At 38.5% G+C, this 20,566-nt stretch overlaps 1 protein-coding gene across 5 annotated transcripts in view; it reads left to right on the top strand.

Annotated features, from left to right (window-relative positions):
- The window catches only part of zranb3 (zinc finger, RAN-binding domain containing 3), a 152,869-nt gene that overhangs the window by 55,040 nt on the left and 77,263 nt on the right, over nt 1-20,566 (top strand). For all 5 annotated transcript variants that reach the window (XM_088331362.1, XM_088331360.1, XM_088331363.1 and 2 more), the window contains exons 12-15: nt 1,096-1,266; nt 2,770-3,214; nt 8,931-9,233; nt 16,885-16,994. In XM_088331362.1, the coding sequence (XP_088187488.1) occupies nt 1,096-1,266; nt 2,770-3,214; nt 8,931-9,233; nt 16,885-16,994 (1,029 nt within the window). The remainder of the gene's footprint in view (nt 1-1,095; nt 1,267-2,769; nt 3,215-8,930; nt 9,234-16,884; nt 16,995-20,566) is intronic.

Genomic DNA, 20,566 nt, shown 5'->3' with positions numbered 1-20,566 from the left:
ATGCTTCTCTCAATCAACTAGCGCAGAAGTCAATATTATTAAAGATGGGGTTCGTTGTGTGAGGGGTCCTTAAATTAAAAAAAAAATGTCAAGTTTGTGGTAACAATGTCCAACTGAGTTTAAAAAAACCCTTATGCTTTATTTTCCATTGGGCCTATCTGCTTGTTTCCTTTAATTCGAGCTGTTTGGTGCGAAACGCATTAGGTTCAAGGAATGAGGACTGGGGGGTGCTGGAGAGTGATGTCATGTTGTCCTTGCTGGTTGTTTTTTGTCAGTGTAGAATAAAAATGGTGACGGTAAGAAAAGGCATGCTTCTTGTCAAATCCAAACGCAACCCAAAACCCCAAGAAAGATAAAACAGGAAATGTTTTTTCGAACACGTCTAAGAAATACACTTACATCATGAACGAGCTGACTAAAGGCTGCAATCAGGACTTTAACCCAGGAAATGGTGGCCAGTTAGCCAACTGCTAACAGGGGGAACGGGATGAATTCTTCAAGTGTGCAAGGGTTACGAGCAAAACCGCGACTTGAAGCATGCGATCTAAATGCAAAACACGTCTTTGGCCAGAGTTTACTTTATCCTCAAGGAAAAGAATAGTCTGTTAAAGAAATGGGAATTCCGATTATTTTTAAGGGAATCGGCTTTTTCGGCTTGGCCCGCTAAAAATAGTTAGTGCTTTTAGCTCCTGAATGGCTTTGTAGGTTGTTTTTGTTCATATGTTAGTTCATATGTTACTATTTATTATGTATTATTATGAATGCCTTAAAGAGGGAAGATAAAGCAACAATAACACTCAAACTGTAACACTGAAAAACACAGGAAACATACATTTAAATATTTATAAATCTACATAGAAAAACATCAAGTACCTAACAATTTTGACATTTCTTTACTAAACAAATTTATAGTCAACAGCACAGTCTGCACTGTTTGCAGATAGGCTGAATATCTGCTTTAAATGCAATTCTTATGATTAACTGATGTTATATATGAAATTCTTATTTTAGCTAAGACATTTGGTTTAAATTTTTCCGGCCCATTGCCTTCTCAGACTCTGTGTTTGGAAGCTCAGGAAAATGTGTGTTTTAAAGGAAACCGTAACTGGCAGCACTTTGAATGGAAGAAAGGAGTACCTAAACGCTGACGAGGGGGATAAAGACAAGTGGGACTTCCTTAACTTTGCCAGCGCCTGGACACCCGGCGAACTGCACTTGGAGCGGAATTCGGGACTTGAACCAAACAAGGAAGTGTACTTTACTCATGTAAGATGCTGAAAGAAAGTTATTCATTTGAATCAAATTTGCAAACAGCCAGGACGACATAGTTACACGTAAAGGGACATATGTGTATTATTTAGCGCCTCCTGGTGGTAAAAAAACAACTTTGTTCATTAAAAAAAATATCCATATATGGATTTGAATCATAATAAATATACATTAACTATCATTTAAAATACATTTTTTAATATTTGTCATTTTTTAAAATTTATTTTACTTAACATGAGGTTCGCCTAAAGGGAGCTGATTTTGCTCCTATGGTTACCCCTAAAGGCTGGGCAAAAAAAAAGAAAAACAACTAAAGAAAAATAGTTTAGTTCGGTCACTTGAGTCTATGTAGTTTTTATTTTTCCTTGTGTTTTGCAACACTCGCTTTTGGTTGCTCTTCATAGTACACTGGCATCTAGTGGTCAAATATTAAGTCAAGTCATGGTTATTTGTATAGCCCTTAATCACAAAGAGTCTCAAAGGGCTTCACAGGTTATTACATGGACTATTCTTTTCAGACTATTATTACACCATCCCCTGATCTAAAACCCACATGAGGGCAAATAATACACATATTATTAACATAAAATATTGGTTAATTATATGCTATAGAATATAAGTGTGTTTTAAGCTTAGATTTAAACATTTCCACTGAGGTTGCAGATCAAATCTCAGGGGGAAGAGTGTTCCACAGCACCGGGGCCCGAATGGAGAACGCTCTCGAACCTGTGGATTTCTTCTTGGCTCTTGGGATCACTAGTAGACCAGCATTTTCAGAGCAAAGGCTCCGGACTGGAACATAGGGGCAGATTATATCTGAAAGATATAAGGGAGCAAGTCCATGCATGATTTTGTATAATACCAAGAGAACCTTAAAATCACATCTTAAGCAAACAGGGAGCCAATGCAGGTTAGCTAAAATCGGGGTAATGTGATCAAACTTTCTTGTCTTAGTTAAAAGCCTTGCTGCAGCATTACACAAGCCAAAGGTGCTCCCCTTGTTTCTTTATTGATTAAAAAGTTATGCTTTTGCCATTGAAATTGTTGGAAAAAAACTGTCAATATCAATCAAAACATAAAAAAAATATGTGGATTTAATACCTTAACAATGGATGTGATGCAATATCCATTTGTGGCATCCTAGCCATTAGAAGACCTCCTAACCCTCCCCTGACCCCCACTACAACTTGGAATAAACATTTTTCTCTCTGAATTATTCAGTGATGCTACATTTTCGTCCCAAATCTTTCTCATGGTATTCATTCATCTCAGTTTTTAATTACACTAATATTTTTTCTATTTGATTTTGATAACTTTTGCAGCTTAAAACAAAAGACCTAAATTTTAATTACACAATTGTTGAAAAGTAACTATTTAAATAATGATATAGTCAATTTTTCAGACACAAATCTTCTTGTTTAACAAAAGAAACATGTGTCTTACAGTCCAATGCCATTGCCCAAGTAGATTGATACATACCTGATTTTTTTTTCCCCATAGTTTGAAAAAGATAAACAGCATGATATCCGGAACTTTCTCTCCCCGGATACCAGCAAGGAGAAGAAGAGAAAACGATTGCTAGATGGAACAGAGTGGCGCTCCACCTCTTCAGAAACTCCAAAATCCGCATCTTTGTGTGGAAAAAAATCAGAGATTAAAGGAAAGAAGAAAGAAGGGTCTTGCAACGAATTGTCCATTGGAGACAACATTGACTTCCGCCCGCAAATGAAGAGGATGCGGGAGTTGCACTCAAGCACAAACCAAAGGTCAGCATCCAAGGCCGTGAAAAGTTTGACGGAAGTGGCCGGCACGTCTGGCAATTTTTGGGAGTCTGATGCTTCTACTGACGCTTGGGCCTGCACTTCCTGCACCTACACGAATAGCAGCTTGCTGCCTTACTGTGAAATGTGTGAGGGACCACACCCATCCTTAGATTTCAAATCAGGTAAGCTTGGTCAGCGTTTTTTGTTTCCTTTTTCATCTCAGTTGTGTAAGTTTGTTGGGATACTATTGTTTGAGCAGCATTGCAGAGTATAATAAGAAGTTGGAGGCAGCCTTGCGATATTTTGAAATCGCTCTGCTGCGAGAATAATGCGTGATTCGCTCTTCTCGCTCTGTCTCTGCTGATGACAAGTTCTCAGTATATTTCTCACCTGTCAAGCCGGGAGAGCAAGAAAGGAATGCCAACGTCCTGTGGAAAAGTTGGGAAAAAGACGAACTCGCTCATGCCAATATGTGACAGCATGCGACTGAGCTAAATCTGTGCACAACTGAGAGTTCTGGCCTGTCTCACCAACGCTAATATGTGAGCAGCACACTGGCTCATGTATTGAAGCGTTTTCTTATTAGAGAACGACACACACGCAAATGCAGCAGGTTTCATCAACATTAAACACAATGCCTGAAAATATGTGCTCAGTGACCAAAACATTAGGCACAATATTAAATTAACAATATACTGAAGATATCCAGTTATCCTCTTAGTGCCACCTGTACAGTGTTGAAAAATCTCAATTTTTTTTGCAGTCGACTGGAGAAAAGTACCTGATTCCAGATGGCAACTACAGCAGCTTTCATTAATTGGACACAAATTGAACACTGTTCATGTGATATTGTTGCTAATGGAGTTTAGGTTTTAATTAAACTGTCATGCATAACCGACCACTCCGAATGCTAGAATGTGATTTCTCTTGCAGGCAGGGGAGAACAAGACTTAAAGCTGATGTACAGTAATCTCTTCTGTATCGCATTATACGGACACTTAGCGGAATTTCATCGCGCATTGTGTTCTGCAGCAGACAACACACGGGGGTTGCAACTATAGACTATTTTGATAATCAATGAATCATTCAATTATTTGTTTGATTAATCGATGAATCAGAATTTTTAAAAATACATTTTTAATTTACCCCTCTATTCAAATATTGAAGTTTTGGAAAGATAGTGCACAAAACAACTGAATATTCTATAGTATAAAACAATAAAAAATCATAGTGTTTTTTTAAATAACTTGACAATACGAAAAAAATCCTACAAATGTATGCTATACACCTGCAAATGTGTAAGATACTCTTTTCCTACCACCATATCCAAATATCACATTACATTTAGACTTATCATACACAACAAAAACAAAGAAAGAGCCATACATTAAACTGTATGTGTACCAAAACTTTTAGGAGCCAAAAAATCTGCAAATATGCTGTTAATTTGGGACAGTTTTGTTAAAAAGCAAGTGAATTTATTTTTTTTTGGAGAGTGTGTGAATTGATATCACATTCAATTTACACGGAGAATTATGTCATAAATCAATCAAGAGCTCTGCAGTTTGACATCGTTGAGTGTTGTCCGTGCTAAAAAAAAATAACAAAACATTTGATACAACATGAACCAAACAGGGATAGCAGCAAACACCAATGAAAAGGTGCCCTGTTCAGCTCCTGGTTTAATTTTTGATTTCTAAATTGTCTGGTTTGTTTTCAAGCAGCAATCAGTCAGCTCAAACAGCAGGGCTATGGATTCATCACCACCGAAATTCCTCCTTTAATGGTTTGAATTTAGCCATGAAAAAGGTGTACGAACATTATATGCTGTCAATCAAACAGCAGGATACTGGTCAATGTTTCCACAAAATAAAAACTGGCGGCGACGGTTAGTATAATAGTGCCTCCTTTCGTTAAAAAGAAATTCATCAATTAAATCGGAATCTGGGGAAAGTCATAGGCACACAAAGAAATACTGATCACCACCTGGTGCTCCAAGGATTGTTATCGGCTCCGGAAAGAGAGGACGCGGTGTCTGGAGAGGAAGCAAAAGTAGGTCCGGCCTACTTCTGTGGCTATGTAACTCACACAAGCCACCTCTGCCGAGCTTGTATCTCAAAAACGCCAGAATCACTACCTATAAAAAAGATGACCTGGAGCTACACCTCTAGGGACAGAGCTGCATTTGTGCCTTTTATCTTTTAATCATCACGGAGACTTGGTTCATTAAAGGATCCCCAATGCGTGCGTGCAGCTATCCCGCCACTCTCTACATTGCTTTTTACACTAAAAGGAGAAGTCCTACAATTTTGTTGGACTATTGTATACAGACGTTGCTCTACTTACTAACGAGAAAGGTTCAGGACGATAGTTCGTAAGTTGAATCCGTTCGTAAGTTGCTCCAGTGCTATATTTTGTATGGAATGCATGATTAAGGTTGTATAACTAACCTGTATTGTTTTGAAACTGAAAATAAAGTTAAAATAATATGCTCTATAACGTTACAAACCAAGCTGGATGATAAAGCACAGCACTGAAAAACAAAGTTACACGTCAGGTGTTGACATTCTGTGGTCTGTGAAACCATTAGAGACTCCTTGTGATTAGGGGGCCCCCAAATAAACACGACTTGACTATAAAGATAAATAAAGTTAATTTTTGGAAGAGTTAGGCAACTTCCTCCTCCGTAATAAATAAATGGACAAAAAAAGTGATCCAACCATTTTCTCAACAGCATCAAGCTTCTTTATTCCACTTTCATTTCCAAAGAAACGACCCGCCTTGTCTTTTGGCTTTACACCAACCTTATCGAATAAATGCATGAGATATTAAACAATAAAAATGTCAAAGTTCTTAGCGCGCTAGAGACACATGTGCAGTGTCTATGCACACAAACCAGGAAGTAGAAGCCGGATTTCTTCTTCAGGGTGGATGCTGGGTGTCCTCTCACAGCACCACGCAGCGGAAAGAAGCACTACAGCACTGTCCTCTACTCGGATAAAGGTGCACACAATACAAAATCTAACTTACAGCAATGTTCGGATATTTTTTGACATCCCGACAAAAATGTTCATATGTACCATTGTTCGTAACTCAAGTTCGTAAGTAGGGGAGCGTCTGTAATGACAATAAAGACAATAAATTCATTCATTTGACTTTATTTCTGTGTTCTGTTTTTATTTGTATATCTGTAGTTGTTATTTTGTTATATTTGTATATTTAATTTGTTGCTCATGTATGATGAATAAATAAATGTTTCAAATTAGATTATTTTGACTATCGAATAATTTTTTGAGAGTGTTAGGAATTAAACTTTATTAGAAATGTAGCGTTTACCAAATTGTTCGAATTAGTTATCTGACTCCATTAACCAAACACAAACTTTATTCTCCTAACAATGCGTGCTTTTTTCTTGATATTAGGGAAAAAATGAGCGAGTGAGTTGTCTGTCCCCGTGTGCCCTGCGTTTGGCTGGCAACCATTTCAGGGTGTCCCTTGCCCACTGCCCGATGATTGCTGGGATGGGCTCCAGCACCCCCGCCACCCTACTGAGGATAAGCGCTGCAGCTGATGAGATGAGATGAGATATTGACAAGACACGGGCTTTTTCATACGGGGGCAGATATATTTTCTTAAAGTATTTAGCTAAGTGAATTCCATCGAATTTAGCCAAATTATTATCGAATTAGTCTAGTTAGTCTTGTTGAGCCCCCCATCTTTTCGTCTCTGCTCCTGTCTGTCTGTATGTCTTGTCTCTTTTCCGTCTTCCGTGTTCCGTCCTTATGACACGTCGGGGCATCGGCCCCTCCCATGGGGTGTGCTGACTCCTCCCCTGGGGCGGGCAAGGTGCCAACATCACCTTCTCACCGGAAGACGCCGCCATGTCTGAAGGACTCACAACAAGAAAGCTTATCAGAAACCTCGTCTCCTTTTCCCGCGTCACCCATTGTCCTCGTTCTCGTTTTTATGTAAACATAATTCTTGTTCAGGCCACACAGCCCTGAATCCCTGTGAAAAATCCCCACTGCATTCAGCTAAATTTAATTTGTATTATATTAAATCCCTTATAGTCAATTAAATAAAATAAAAAATCCTTCAAGAGTGCAGCCCTTGTCAAAAAAGGAGTAATTACTGTATTACCAGGTGCTTCTTTCTCATAACACGTTTGCTATTATTTGATTCAACCGGCTCATTGTATATTTGTGTGTATTCATAAATTGGGATTACAGAACCAGTTTAATTTCTCTTTTCGGTGTCCAGTTATTAAGGCTCCCTGATGCGAGGGGAGAATAAAACTATTTATTGCACTCAGCTTTCTAAAGCACATATTTTTGGCTTTAATTCAAAACTCAACTTTGAACCCATATCAAGGCACTAATGGGGTCCTCATTTGCAGACTGAATAATGTATATGATACTTAGAAGTCATGTTTTGGCCCTCCAGGATTTCATAGTTAATATCTTCCTTGGTGGGGACAGCTCAGCACAAATTGAGCTGTTTCTCTTGACGGTTTCACTCAGCTTGTTAGCCAAGGGTGGCACTGGCGAGGTCAGGTTCCCCGAGAATTGCGTGACATTTGCGCAACTCGTGTGTGGGATGGCCTTTTGGAGAAACAAGGCGCTGGGTGGAAGGATCACTAATTAACCCGCCTCGCCTCTACGTCCCGCGTAATATATATATCAACATAAAAACTATATTCAATTCAAAGGGACCGTTGTTTATTTTGAAACTTTATTAATAGTCTAATGCCCCAATGTTTTTGTAAATCGATCAATGGTACTGGTACAATCTTTAAATGTAATAAAATGATTCTATTTTTACTACCCTACCTGTCTTTATGAGTCATATCACATTGCAAAACAAGTTTGGGCATTTCAAAATGGGCACAAATGAGCTCCCTGGCTTGCCATGATCACCTGGGTAGTGTTGAACAGATGCAGCAATTACTGGGATTGTTATGTTAATGCTGATTGCACACACAGCAATGCAGGAGAGCAATTAGAAGCACAATGTGGCATAATGATCATTCACTGTCTCTCAAAATAGTCTCGTACGCTTAGCCGTAGAAACAAGTAACAATTTGTTATACACGGGGCAATTGGAGAGAATTGGTGTGTGTTCAAGTGGGTGTGGGTATGTATTCACATGTATAAAACATTATTATATAGTTATTGCTTTAACTTGCTTTTACATCATACTGAATTTTATCCATCATTCCATGATTACGATTTGAAATCATTTCCAACCATAACCCCCACCTAACAGCACACATTAGAGAGTTTTTATTAATGAAAAGTCAGATTTGCCACTTGTTGCTCTTATTAAAAATAGCTACAGTATTTATAGCTTGTAACTGGTTTAAAAGGAAAAAATAATCAACCAATTGTTACAAAATCACAACCAGCATTGGGATAATTCAAATTCAACTTATAAATTCTTACCCTTGATTTCACAATCTTCAAATTCCTCATTTTCGAAATTAAAAGTTATTCAAAATAATGTATTGCCCAGTCCTACATCACACAGATATATTGCAGCTGGCATGTGAAAAAAAAACTTGTTTTTTTCTCTCTTTAAGGAGATCAACTATTATTTCTGCGAAATAATATATTTATAATTGAAAGATTTAGAAAATGATTACTCATTAGATTTCTGCAGCTTTGTCTTTAAATACAGGGTGTATCCTTACCCCTTGTGCAAATTTAGCTTGGAGAGGCTACCTACAATTGGACAAACAAATTAAACACACATTAATTGTTCAACCTCTTTAGGCATACTCTTGGTTACCCTTTCCTAATTCTTCAGTGATTTATTTCTTTCCAAAGACTGAAATTTGATCTTTATCTAAACTCTACAACTCCCGGATTTATATCCTTCTTTATATCTCTGCTGCCTCAGATTCGTCCAGGCCTCAACTATCAGATTCAGATGAGAAGAACCAGGCGTGTTACATCGGATCCAAAGCGGACCAAGAATCCAAACTCTATTGTCAGAAATCCTACATGATCGAATCTTGCAAAGGCAAACAGAATGAGGAAGAGGAAGAGCCTGCAAAAGACAAACAGAAAGAAAGAGACGCAGAGAAAGGGGAGATGCAGCAGCTTAAAGGCAAACAATCAGTGGAAAAACAAGGTGCCAGAGAAGGCAACGGAGAAGGCGGCACAAGTGGTGGCAGCGACGTCCTCCCAGACGATACTCACGGTAATCCCACCTGCAGTATTCTCCTTTTCATATGTTTGAAAATAGACCGGGCCTGCCCAAATAATGCTCTTTTAATTGTATCGGTTCAAACCAATAAGGGACTATATCTCTATCCATATTGGGCCCGGTGTCTGTTTTCATATTACTATGCATATCGTCTTTGGGATATTGCCTAGTTCAGCTCACAGGAAGCTAAAGAAGATATTGAGTAAAGTCTTGCTAATCTCCTGAGTAAATATAATCAAAGCACACAATCTGCTTCTTGTAAAAAGTGCAGTAAGAAGTGTAGTAAGTGACCATCAAAGAACCAAGTGTCAGCAGCTGTTCTGTGATGTTATTGCTATTATAATCATTATCATCATCATAACCATCATCGTCAAGTTGATTTGGGTCTCTTGGCCCACCTTGGGAACGCCCCTAATGTGGTACCTACCCACTCCTGTTTTTATGTACTGTATACAATACAACTAATTTCCAAAAGGGCCACTTGAGAAAAAGATGTGAAAAAATCCTTAAGGCTGACCTCAGAAATCTACTTTGACAATGGTTTGCAAATGTTGTTACACCCCCAAAACGTGTTATCCTTCAGTTCCCCGCTGTGCATGCAATGCATGGGACCATTGTGACATCTAAAATCAGGCAATATTTGAGTTGAGCCCAGAAATTCGAGTTTGTCTGCCTTATGCCCTGTGTGTGTTGTTGTTGTTGTAGAGAACACCATGAGAACGTTAAAGGACAATTATGGCAGTTGATTCTATATGACGGAAAGGGTACGTGCGTTGTGAAGAACAACATAGTTTATTCCAGGCATTACTATCACTGTTGCGCTCTGACTCTGCATGGCCATCTGAAGCCATGCGCATTCCTGGCGTAACTGCAAGCGTTGCTTCTGGCAATCAGCGTTTTGCTTTTAATTCCTGGTACCACACTCCTAAGCGCTGTTGCTGCAATCACGGCAATACTTTTCCTCAGTATCATTTTTACCGCCGTACTGTCTTCTTTTTGTGTGCATTACCTCACACCAGACATTTTGGGATATCCACAGAACACTTTTAATAACAGTGTCAGGTTGCACAAATATACAGACACTCCCCTACTTACGAACGATATACATTCTGGACGATCGTTCTTCAGTTAAAATGGTTCGCAAGTTGCTTCAGTGTTACATTTTTTATGGAATGTATGTTTAAGGGTTTATATAAGAATGTTTAAGCCTCGTATAAGTAACCAATATTGTTTTGTACTAAAAAAAATAAACATTTGATAGAATAATATGCTCAATAAAGATAAATAAAGTGAAGTTTAATTTACTCTTGGAAGATTGGTTTCAAGAGATAGGCGACTTCCTCCGTCGTAGTAGAAAGCGGACGAAAAAAAGCGTTCAGACCATTTTCTTAACCGCATCAAGCTTCCTTATTCCACTTTATTTCTAAATAAACTGCTTGCCTCTTCTTTACACTTTACACCAACCATATTGAATGGATGCACGAGATATTATACAATAAAAATGTCAAAGTTCTTAGCACGCTGGAGATACAGTACAGTATGTTTACACACAAATTGGGAAGAGTAAGAAGGATTTCTTCTTCGGGGTGGATGCTGGGTGACCTATCACAGCGCCACCACAAGCCAGTAGCGGTGAAAAGAAGCACTACAGTACTGTCCTATACTCGGAAAAAGGTGCACAATACAAAATCCATCTCACAGTAATGTTCGGATATTTTTCGACATCCTGAAAAAATGTTCGTGTGTACCGTGTTTTGTATCTCAAATGTTCATAAGTAGGGGAGCCTCTGTACTACGGAACCGATTTTGCCATCTTAAAAGGTAGCATGACCCCAAACACAACTTGAAGTTTCTATGAAAATGGAGACTGGTGTGCAGGGAAACAGACTATCAAATCTTTAATATTATTCAACTGTGTTGCCAGTTACTTTTAAAAGTTACTAAATCGTGTTACAGATTACTTGGTTTTAAAAGTAGCTAAGTTTTCCCACAATTAACTTTTTCACTTATGTACATTCCACAGCTGCTGAAAGCATCGCCTCTACACAAAAAAAAGGAAGTTTCAGGAATGTCTATTTTTAACACGAATGGTAAAAATACTGCTTTGTTTTTTTAAATTTGGTGACATTTATGACTAACAAATACTATTTATATAAAAAAAATATTCAGTCACTGCGCTGTAAATGCTACATAAAGTAGGCTTCATGCAGGGACTTATTTAATATGGACATTCTGAAATATGACATGTCTAGACTCCTCAAATAGTAACTTCAATATGTTGGAATAATAGTTAAAACAGCATCAGTATTGATTTATTACCATTAACACTGGTCCCAAGCACTGATAATTGGTCAAATGTAATCTCTGAATTAAATGAGGCCCCTTTAAAATTGTTCATTTTCAATCACCCGCTATAGAAGAAGTCTCCAACGCGGTAGCACCTGAGTCGCCTGCAAACTGGTTCTGAAATTGGTTCACAATTGATGGGTCATAGTAGTTTTCTAAGAAATTTGGTTTCTAACTGGCATGAGAAACATTAACATGATCCGTGTCTTTAAAAACAATGTTTAGTGGTTGACTGTTCTTTTTTTAACCCTACTTCTAAAAAACATCTAAACATGGTATTAACATAAAAATAACATTGTAACAACATAGCAATAACTTAATTAGTTGAGTTATTTTAGAAATGCATTTCTAACGGATAGCCCTTCGCGCTAAGGTTGGCAACCCCTGCACTACAGTATATTAGTCTGACTTTTAGTGCACATTTTGTAGTTCTCTCCCAGGTCTAGGAATTTTCCCCAATGGATGTTAAGGCCTTGAGAAACAAATGAACAGCGAGACACAAACGGTAAATGTGAGCATGAACACCCTGTTTCAAATGATTGCAGAACACTTGCTACATCCCTTTGAGCGTTCCCTTAGCACGAGACGTATTCGTCCATCGATCATGTCTTCAGTTTGTTTGTTTCATGCCGCCACAAGTCTGTTTCTGGCAGCCCGTGTTTAATATGAAACCCAGAGGTTGTCCAATAAAAGTGACCTATGGGGTCAGGAGCGTCGGCTAATGATTTCCCTCTACCTGCCTAGGGTTTTTGGAAGCGAGCCGCAGAGCTGTCAGATGCGCTCGCTTCTTGATTGCTGTGAGATTACTTTCTTCGCGGCACGCGCAAGCAATCACTTCTACCCTGCCCATCGCCTCGCTCGCACTCCCGCTTGTCGCCGTGGCGATCTGCATGAGTCCAATGTTTATCCGCAGATTCATGTTTTTCCGGATGGTAGTTCAAACGCTACAGCAAACTCGGCTCCACCAAAGTTCTGCCTTCTTGAAGTATATAGTTAGAAATATTTGTTTTCATCTTTTGTTTCTGCCTTCCTGACGATGAGATGACTCAGTCCAATTAGCCGTTGTTTTCTCACCCTTGCAGTAAAATAACAGAAAAATCCCAGGGCGTGTGATTTGAAGGCACTGTTCATACTGTGCAAGTGACAGTCTAATAAGACGGCTTTGTAAGATGAATTGCCCCCATCAAATAAATGGTCCACTTAATGCAGCTTGCGTGTTCAGCCACCACGAACAAGCCAATTGGGGAGAAAAACTGCTTACAACAAATACCAGGTGCGTATAGTGGAGCTGTTAGGTTTCATTATGGATTTTGAAAGACGGCAAAATAGTTTTATTTTGAAAGGTCAGTTATTGTCGCAGTCCTCGTATATTCTACATTAGAGGACCTAGTCAAAAGGCTGGCAGCACACACCAGGCACTAATAACGGAAGCCAAACATAAAAATAAAATGATTACCACAAATTCTGGACGACTGAGCGCACCTGATCAAAAGCCGCATGCTTAGATTAGGAACGAAACTCAATTTTTGTTTGTACAAAGACAAAATGGAGTTTTGTTCCTAAGTTTGTTCCTAATCTTTGTTTGCAGCTTTAATCGGGTGCGCCCTGTAGTCCAGAATTTACAACAATATTTTATTTGTATGTCTGAATTTGATGTCGATGCCTTTGGCTGCGGAATGTCCCCACACACCTGAAGCTGTTTTTAGCTCTACAGCAAGTTTACGTCTCGTGTTTTATGATCATGCGACTAGATGAAGACTATCGGAGCGATCACAAAATCAAGCAAATATTTACTACTACAGAAAATGAAAATCCGAATAAGGGCTGCGTCACCTAAAATGTGAATTTTATATTTGTGGACGACAGTGCCAGGGCAACCATACTGTGTAGAATAGTGCCAGAATACCGCACAAATGTGGTTATTGTGCTGTTGTCAATGGTGGTTTCTGCGGTGACAGATCATCTTGCATTTGCTTGTCATCGTTTTTCAAGTGTTAAAGGAAACTCCAGCGACTTGACAATGACTGTGATGATACAGAAAGAGATCAAAAGTGCTCCACTTCTGTATAATTCTAATGTATAAATTGAGGACTTCATTTGTAAAGGAAAAAGTTTAAATATTGTGAGGATGTAGTCAATTTTAAAAGTATTGTCAGACAATCCCCCCGTTTTTTCTCCTGTAATGTATTATATGAATAATGTTGGCAAAAACATAGACTAATTTATCCTCTAAAAGGGTGTCATAAATGTTTTCAGACATCACTTCGGTGTTTTGTATTTAGAGTGCATGTGTCATGGAAAAGGGCAGCTAATCTTTTCCTCTGTCCCCCACGCACTTGAGGAATTCGGCGACCGAGCGCCAAAATTATACAACATGTTTGAGACTCAGCCCAATGGAGCCGCACCATTTTCATCTCAAAATTGTCCCTGCAAACCTGACTTATTTGCAATAATGGAAGTTGTGATTTATCAAGCATTTCGTTTGGACTCCTGGTTGTTTTTATTGGTCTTCAATTGCTGTACAAAATATTTTCTCTGCCACGAAATAAAGCCTCGCCTTGGTCAAAGTCACAATACTTGAAATGTGTCAAAAAAGTAGCAACTTGTGATCCGGAAAATGTATTGAGGAGTTTAAAGTATATAGGAAATCTATTTCCTATAAATTCAACTACTTTCTGTTTACTACTTCTGCAGTTTTGACCCTTCCATATCTTTTAGCCGAAGCAACCAATTTGGCTTAATCATAGAGGCATTAGCGAAATCAGCTTGTGTGGAAGTCGTTCGTCCCCTAGTACACACACGCACGCCCACACACACGCGCAAGGCAGACAAAGAGCCCCATGAAGTGATTTAAAGCAAGTATTATCTGCGTCTTATAGGTCATTGTCTAAATGAAGCGTGGTGGAGCAGCAGCAGTCTCATTTCCACCACCTGACCTTTTCTTGTTCGATGCTGGCACGATGAGCAAGTTACATTGCTGACAGTAATGACCCGCTCCTTGTCCTCCTTCTCCCTCCTCTCTCTTCTTGTTACACTCATTTTATCACTCGCACTCACTCTACCTTTCTGTGCTGTTGGATGTGTGAACTTGTTAAACATAAATTGGTAGCTCTCTGTCCAACTAATTCTTCTGTGACTGCATAGGATTACACAACATGAAAATGTAAGAAATTCCCGGAATCACACCACCTCGCTAGCGCCCTGACTTAAAATGGGGCTTAAGTCAGTACGTTTTCAAAAGCATTGTCCCTGAGTGTAAAAACCTAAAGATGCGTTTTTCTGGTTTTATTTAAAAAAAATAATAATAATAATTATAAAGGGTTTGGTGTTGCTCATCAGTAAGTAACAAGCCTCTTGGAATGATTTCAGCGGGATAAATCACTGTTAGTTGGCACGAGTGGCTTTGATCAGATCTTTGTCCACACATCTAGGAAGCCCAACTTCTATTGCTTCCTTTTTCTGGCAAATTATTGTGTGTAGGTGGCCCCATATGCTAAGCAGGCATAGTGAAGCAGTGTGGTGACAGTCGCAAGATTCGTACACATAGTAATAGGCAGTTAACTCTTCAACTGAGTTTATTACTCTGAAAAAACAGATGACTAAGTCCCATCATCTGGTCAGAGTGAAATGTTTTGTGCACGTCCGCAGGAACGAGGGGACGCAATCGCCATTGTGACCGAAAGTTCATGCATAATTCCTAAGGGTTCTTGCAATAACATGTTACTTTCCAAGTAAAATGCCCTTGTGTTCATGGGAAGCATTTTTTAGATATCTGCGGTAACACAAATGCAAAAAAAGGACCAATGTGAAAGTTCTGCTTAAAATGCACAATTTCACAAAAAGGGAAAATGAATATTAGAAATAAGTTTTCTCAAGAAATTGAGCAAAATTCAACTGTTGTTTACGAAACAATTGTAAAAGCTAGAAACATACTTTTTTTCCAATGAAAGGTGAGGGTTCAAGCTTTCCTTTGACATGCCCTACGCCTGTATAGCTACAGAACAAAATCTTCTTTGAAAACACAACAGCCCAATTTGACCTTTGATGAAATTTAAATGTTAGTAAAGTTAATTCCATGCTTTAAAAGTAAGGTGTACCTTAAAGGGACAGTGTGTAATATTTGACCACTAGAGATCACTGTATTGTGGAGTACGACCAAAAACAAGTGCTACAAAGCACGGGGAAGAAAACCAACCACGAATAATTGTAATGACCAAACTGAAAAATTTTCCTCCTCATTTTTCCCCAAGCTTTCCCCCCACATGAAAAAAATAAGGAAAAAGATGAATAAAAAGAAAAGGAAGAAGGGAAAGAAAAATAGAAAGAAAAATTAAAAGAAAAAAGGGGAAGAGCAAGAAAACAAAAAGCAGGAAAGAAGAAAAAGGAAGCAAAGAAATAAGGAAAGGAATGAAGGAATGAAAGAGGAAAAAAGAAAAGGGGAAGAGTCAGAAAAATGAAAGCAAATTAATAATGAAAGAAAGGAATGTAAAAGAAAAGCAAAGTAGAAAAAAACAATAAATAAAAAAAAACGGGAAAGAAGCAAAAACCAAGCAGCCTCATCTCTCATCTCATCTCATCAGCCGTACCGCTTATCCTCATTAGGGTCGCGGGGGGGCTGGAGCCCATCCCAGCCATCTCCGGGCAGTGGGCAGGGGACACCCTGAATTGGTTGCCAGCCAATTGCAGGGCACACAGGGACAGACAACTCACTCGCTCATTCACACCTATGGACAATTTGGACCGGCCAATTCACCTGGAATGCATGTTTTTGGAATGTGGGAGGAAACCGGAGTGCCCGGAGGAAACCCACGCAAGCACGGGGAGAACATACAAACTCCGCACAGGAAGTCTGGAGCTGGATTTGAACCCACGACAGGTTCCCATGACATGAACTGTGCCGCACAAGCGCTAACCACTGCGCCGCCGTGCTGCCTCCAAGCAGCCTCATATTATGGAAAAAAAATACAATTTTCTCGACCTACAAGTATCTAAAAATGCTCCCTTTTAAGCCAGTTAATGTATTTTTGCTTAATATTCAAATCAATACTGATTTTTTTTTTCATATATAAAATCTGTTTTTACATTAGGAAGTGCTTTAATAATAAATTATGTCCCTTCAAGAGAAATCTTTATAGTAATTTTGGTAATGTGCCTGGTATCACCATGAGGTGTTGCTTAATTCATCTCTGGACACAGGAATTCATGAGACTTTTCACAGAAAGTATATTCTCAGGTCTGAAAAGTTGTTCACACTGTGTTTCAAGAGCAACAGTTCATCATCGTTTTCTTCTGTGTTTAGAAATGAATACCAAGAAAGCGAATGACCAAGAGGAAGATGATGGTCCTGGATACCCACAACTGCAGTTCTGCGCCAGCCAATATACAGACCGAATATACATCTTCGACAAGGTAGATATCTGCTTCTTTCTTGGTATCAAACATCTTTAATGTTTTTTACTAAGTGGATACAGTATTGCCTATTGATTTACAAATAAGTCTACGGGACTAAGGTATTTATTGTGGTTGAAATAAATGTTCAATTCAGAGGTAGCATACATATTTATGGGGATTTTCATATTTCAGTTTATTTTTTCGTTGCTTATACATGTGCTAATACCCAAAAGCAAGAACTTCTGAAGAATGTCAACTGTCTCAAAAGTCCAGTCGTTCATGAAAAGAATATTGATGAGAATTATGAACCATATGATTCAAATTGAATCTTTTCTTCCGGCGCCGTCACGAATGGCAGCCACTCCAGCAGCTCCCGTGTTATTTTCGATTGTTCTCGATTGTTCTCAGCTCAGGGATGCTGCTGGAAATGTGAATTTCCCTTCGGGGATGAACAAAGTATCTATCTATCTATCTATCTATCTATCTATCTATCTATCTATCTATCTATCTATCTATCTATCTATCTATATGTTATCTAATGCTTATTAGGGGGTGTGTTTGTGGGTTTGGCCACACTATCAAGTTAACACAAACTTCCCTTTCTATGGGAATGTTGGCCACCTTATTTCGCCTTGACGCCAGCTTTGTGTCCTATGTCTGCACTGCCAATGCCATTTGTTTATAGCAGGCTTTGCAAACCCTGATCCTGGAAGCTTCGAAAGAGATGTTTCTATCCTCCACTACACCTGACTTCTATAAACAGTACACTGGCATGTTTCGCACAAGACGATATCAATAGCAATTTTGTATCTTTTTCATTTCTCTTTGGTATTTATTCAATGCTAACTGTATATTCACGGCTCTATTTTCAAATTATTGATCTTGTGTTTATGCTACTGCATCTCAAATTGACTGAAGCCCCCGCATTTCCCAGATAACTATCTTGTGTTAAAGTCAGCCCCAAAGTAACTCCAATTAATCCCTCAACTTCAGGCAACTAAACCAACTACAGTAAACTGCAAAGGTCGTTTTTCACAGGGTTTGCGTTCCAAAACGGTCCTGCAGGTCAAAACCCACAAAGTAAAAACCTTTACGTATTTATTCAGTTATTAAAAACTCTATAAGAATAAACCCAATTTACAGGCTCAAGCAATTGTTTAACAAATAAAATTACTTAAAAAAAAGAAAAAGAAAAAGAAAGCCGCAAAAAATTAAAAGCCACATATAGGCCTTATAAACAGGGAAACACATACTGTATCCATCTATATTTATTGGAAAACGTTAAGAATGTTTGTGTCATGTTATACTACAGAATTCCTTTATGGCAGCCACTAGGAAGCACAAAGGGGCCGCATGCAGCTCCAGAGCAAGTTTTAAAGTAGTTCAACTTTGTTGGCGATAGAAAGCATGTTTCTCTGCCTTTTGGCTCTGGCTGCCGGTGCTTTTGTCAGTCCTGAGCATTTTTTTTACATAATAGCTTTTAGAGATTGCAAAAAAGGGGTGGAAGACTGTTAAGCTGAACAGAATGCAGAACACAATTCATGCTAAAAATAAAAATGTAGGGAAATCGCCATAAGTAAACAGCGATACAGGAAGGGATCATTGTACTTCTTTAGAGATGAAAATGTCCAAATCAAAAGCAGCCTTTATTTTCTTCCAATCGTGTTATGTGTGTTGTTACAATGTCTCAGGTGTGTTCATTTGGTATTAGAGCTCACACATTCTCTCAGTATCGTTTCTAATAGTTTAACCGGAAACCGTTCATATAAGAAAAATAAAACTGATGGTCTGCTTAAAGATAGTAAAAATGATAAGATTCTCTACTAAATTTTTGACACTGCGCATGATTTTACTTAGGTGAATTTCTAACCCTCATTTCGAGTGTCACTAGACAACATGGTTGACAATTTATTCCACCGTGGATTCTCCGTACTTCTGTTTCGTTCGTGAAGTCTAAAACTCCTTCGGTGCTAGCATTAACAAAAAACATCAGGGTTTTACATAAGGGTGACCTATGTGTGTCAAACTATATACAAAATACGATACTAGCGTAAAAGCGATAGTAAGGTGTCATGAACAGCTGGCTGAAACGATAAGCTATCGAGATAAATGTCCCCCACTGTCGTTTAAATGATAAACTGGTAGTGTTCTGCCTGAAAAGCTGTCACATTGCGATAATCCAGGACCAGGCACAGAATTCACATGGGGGCCAGTGCTGTTCACAATCAGAAGGCAATTTATTGCCAAACATAACCTGAGAAATACTGAAAAAGAGTACCAGGAAATTGATGGGAAGGTTCTTTATGGCATTGTTGTTTTAGTCACTGTACCTGCTATAATGTGACTGACGTTTCAGAAGGCATGTATTTGCCACATTGGGGGAAATAAGACTTGCTATCCAACGTATTGCCCGCTCACTTAAGTACCCTAAAATTCGGACTTTAGGGTGTACCTGATTATAAGCCGCACCCGGCACATGCTTAAAGGAAAAACATTTTTGTACATACATAAGCCGCACCTGACTATAAGCCGCATGTGCCCACATTGAAACATGAGATATTTACAGGGAATGACAGTACACAGAAAGAGTATTAATATACGGTGCTTTAACCCTTCAATATAACAGGGGGCTGCCATACTTTTGATAAACAAATACGTGTCTGTACGATGTCCCCAGTCACTGAAATATGCCCTGCCACATATCATTAGAAAGCTTTAAAGTTTTAAAATACACTATCAGAGAAACGTCACAATCAACCTGAAACTAGATACCCAAAAAACTATTAAGCCGGTGCAACTCACCGTTACGCCTACTGGCCGTCTTCAACTTCTTTGAATATCTGCAAAAATGATCCAAAGAATCCAAATGTGTAAAATATGAATTCCAAAACACGATAATGCAGACAGATAAATATGGATCTGTCTTGGACGTTGCTTCTGTGGTCCCTTTGTTTCGTCATATTGTTTCCATTTATAACTCGTAAAAGTATTCCTAATATGGTAGTTTGTGCTCCACTTTCGATCGACACCTTGTTCATGCTAGTTGCACTAAACTTGCGTCTTCCTTGATGCATATTCCACGTGTCTCACTCTTACAGGGTTCCTACGGATCATTGAAAAGTCTTTAAAGGCATTGATATTCTTATTCTAAAAATAAAGCCTTAATTGGCTTTAAAATGTCTTAAATCCAATTTTTGAAATTCTTAAAAATGTGAACACATTAATAAAAGTAATATTTGTTTGACTAAAAATATTTTGTAAGGTTGATAAATTGTCTTTTTAATTTACTTTCTTGGCAACAATAATGGAACTATCAAAACAGTGATGTGGTTTCAGTCTGGTGCCTCAGAGCTGCCGCATGTCTTTACCCACATGACTTCAGACAAAGTGTTTACTTTAGAACATGCGAAAGTTTAAATTTAATGAGCAGTGGCTAAAAGCTGTGCCAGGTAATGTGTATAAGGCACGACGTATTGTGTGTGAAAAATATTGTTGTTTTTTTTCTTTCTTTGTTGTTTTGTTTGTTCCAGTTTGGAGGGTTTTTTTTTGTCAGCTTGGTCTAAAATTTGATTTTAACAGGCATTAAAAGA

Source organism: Urocampus carinirostris, chromosome 3, assembly GCF_059441175.1.
Source record: "Urocampus carinirostris isolate Australia breed hairy pipefish chromosome 3, RoL_Ucar_1.0, whole genome shotgun sequence".
Classification (NCBI taxonomy): domain Eukaryota; kingdom Metazoa; phylum Chordata; class Actinopteri; order Syngnathiformes; family Syngnathidae; genus Urocampus; species Urocampus carinirostris.
The sequence above is the reverse complement of the archived record's forward strand: the minus strand, read 5'-3'. Positions and strand labels throughout refer to the sequence as shown.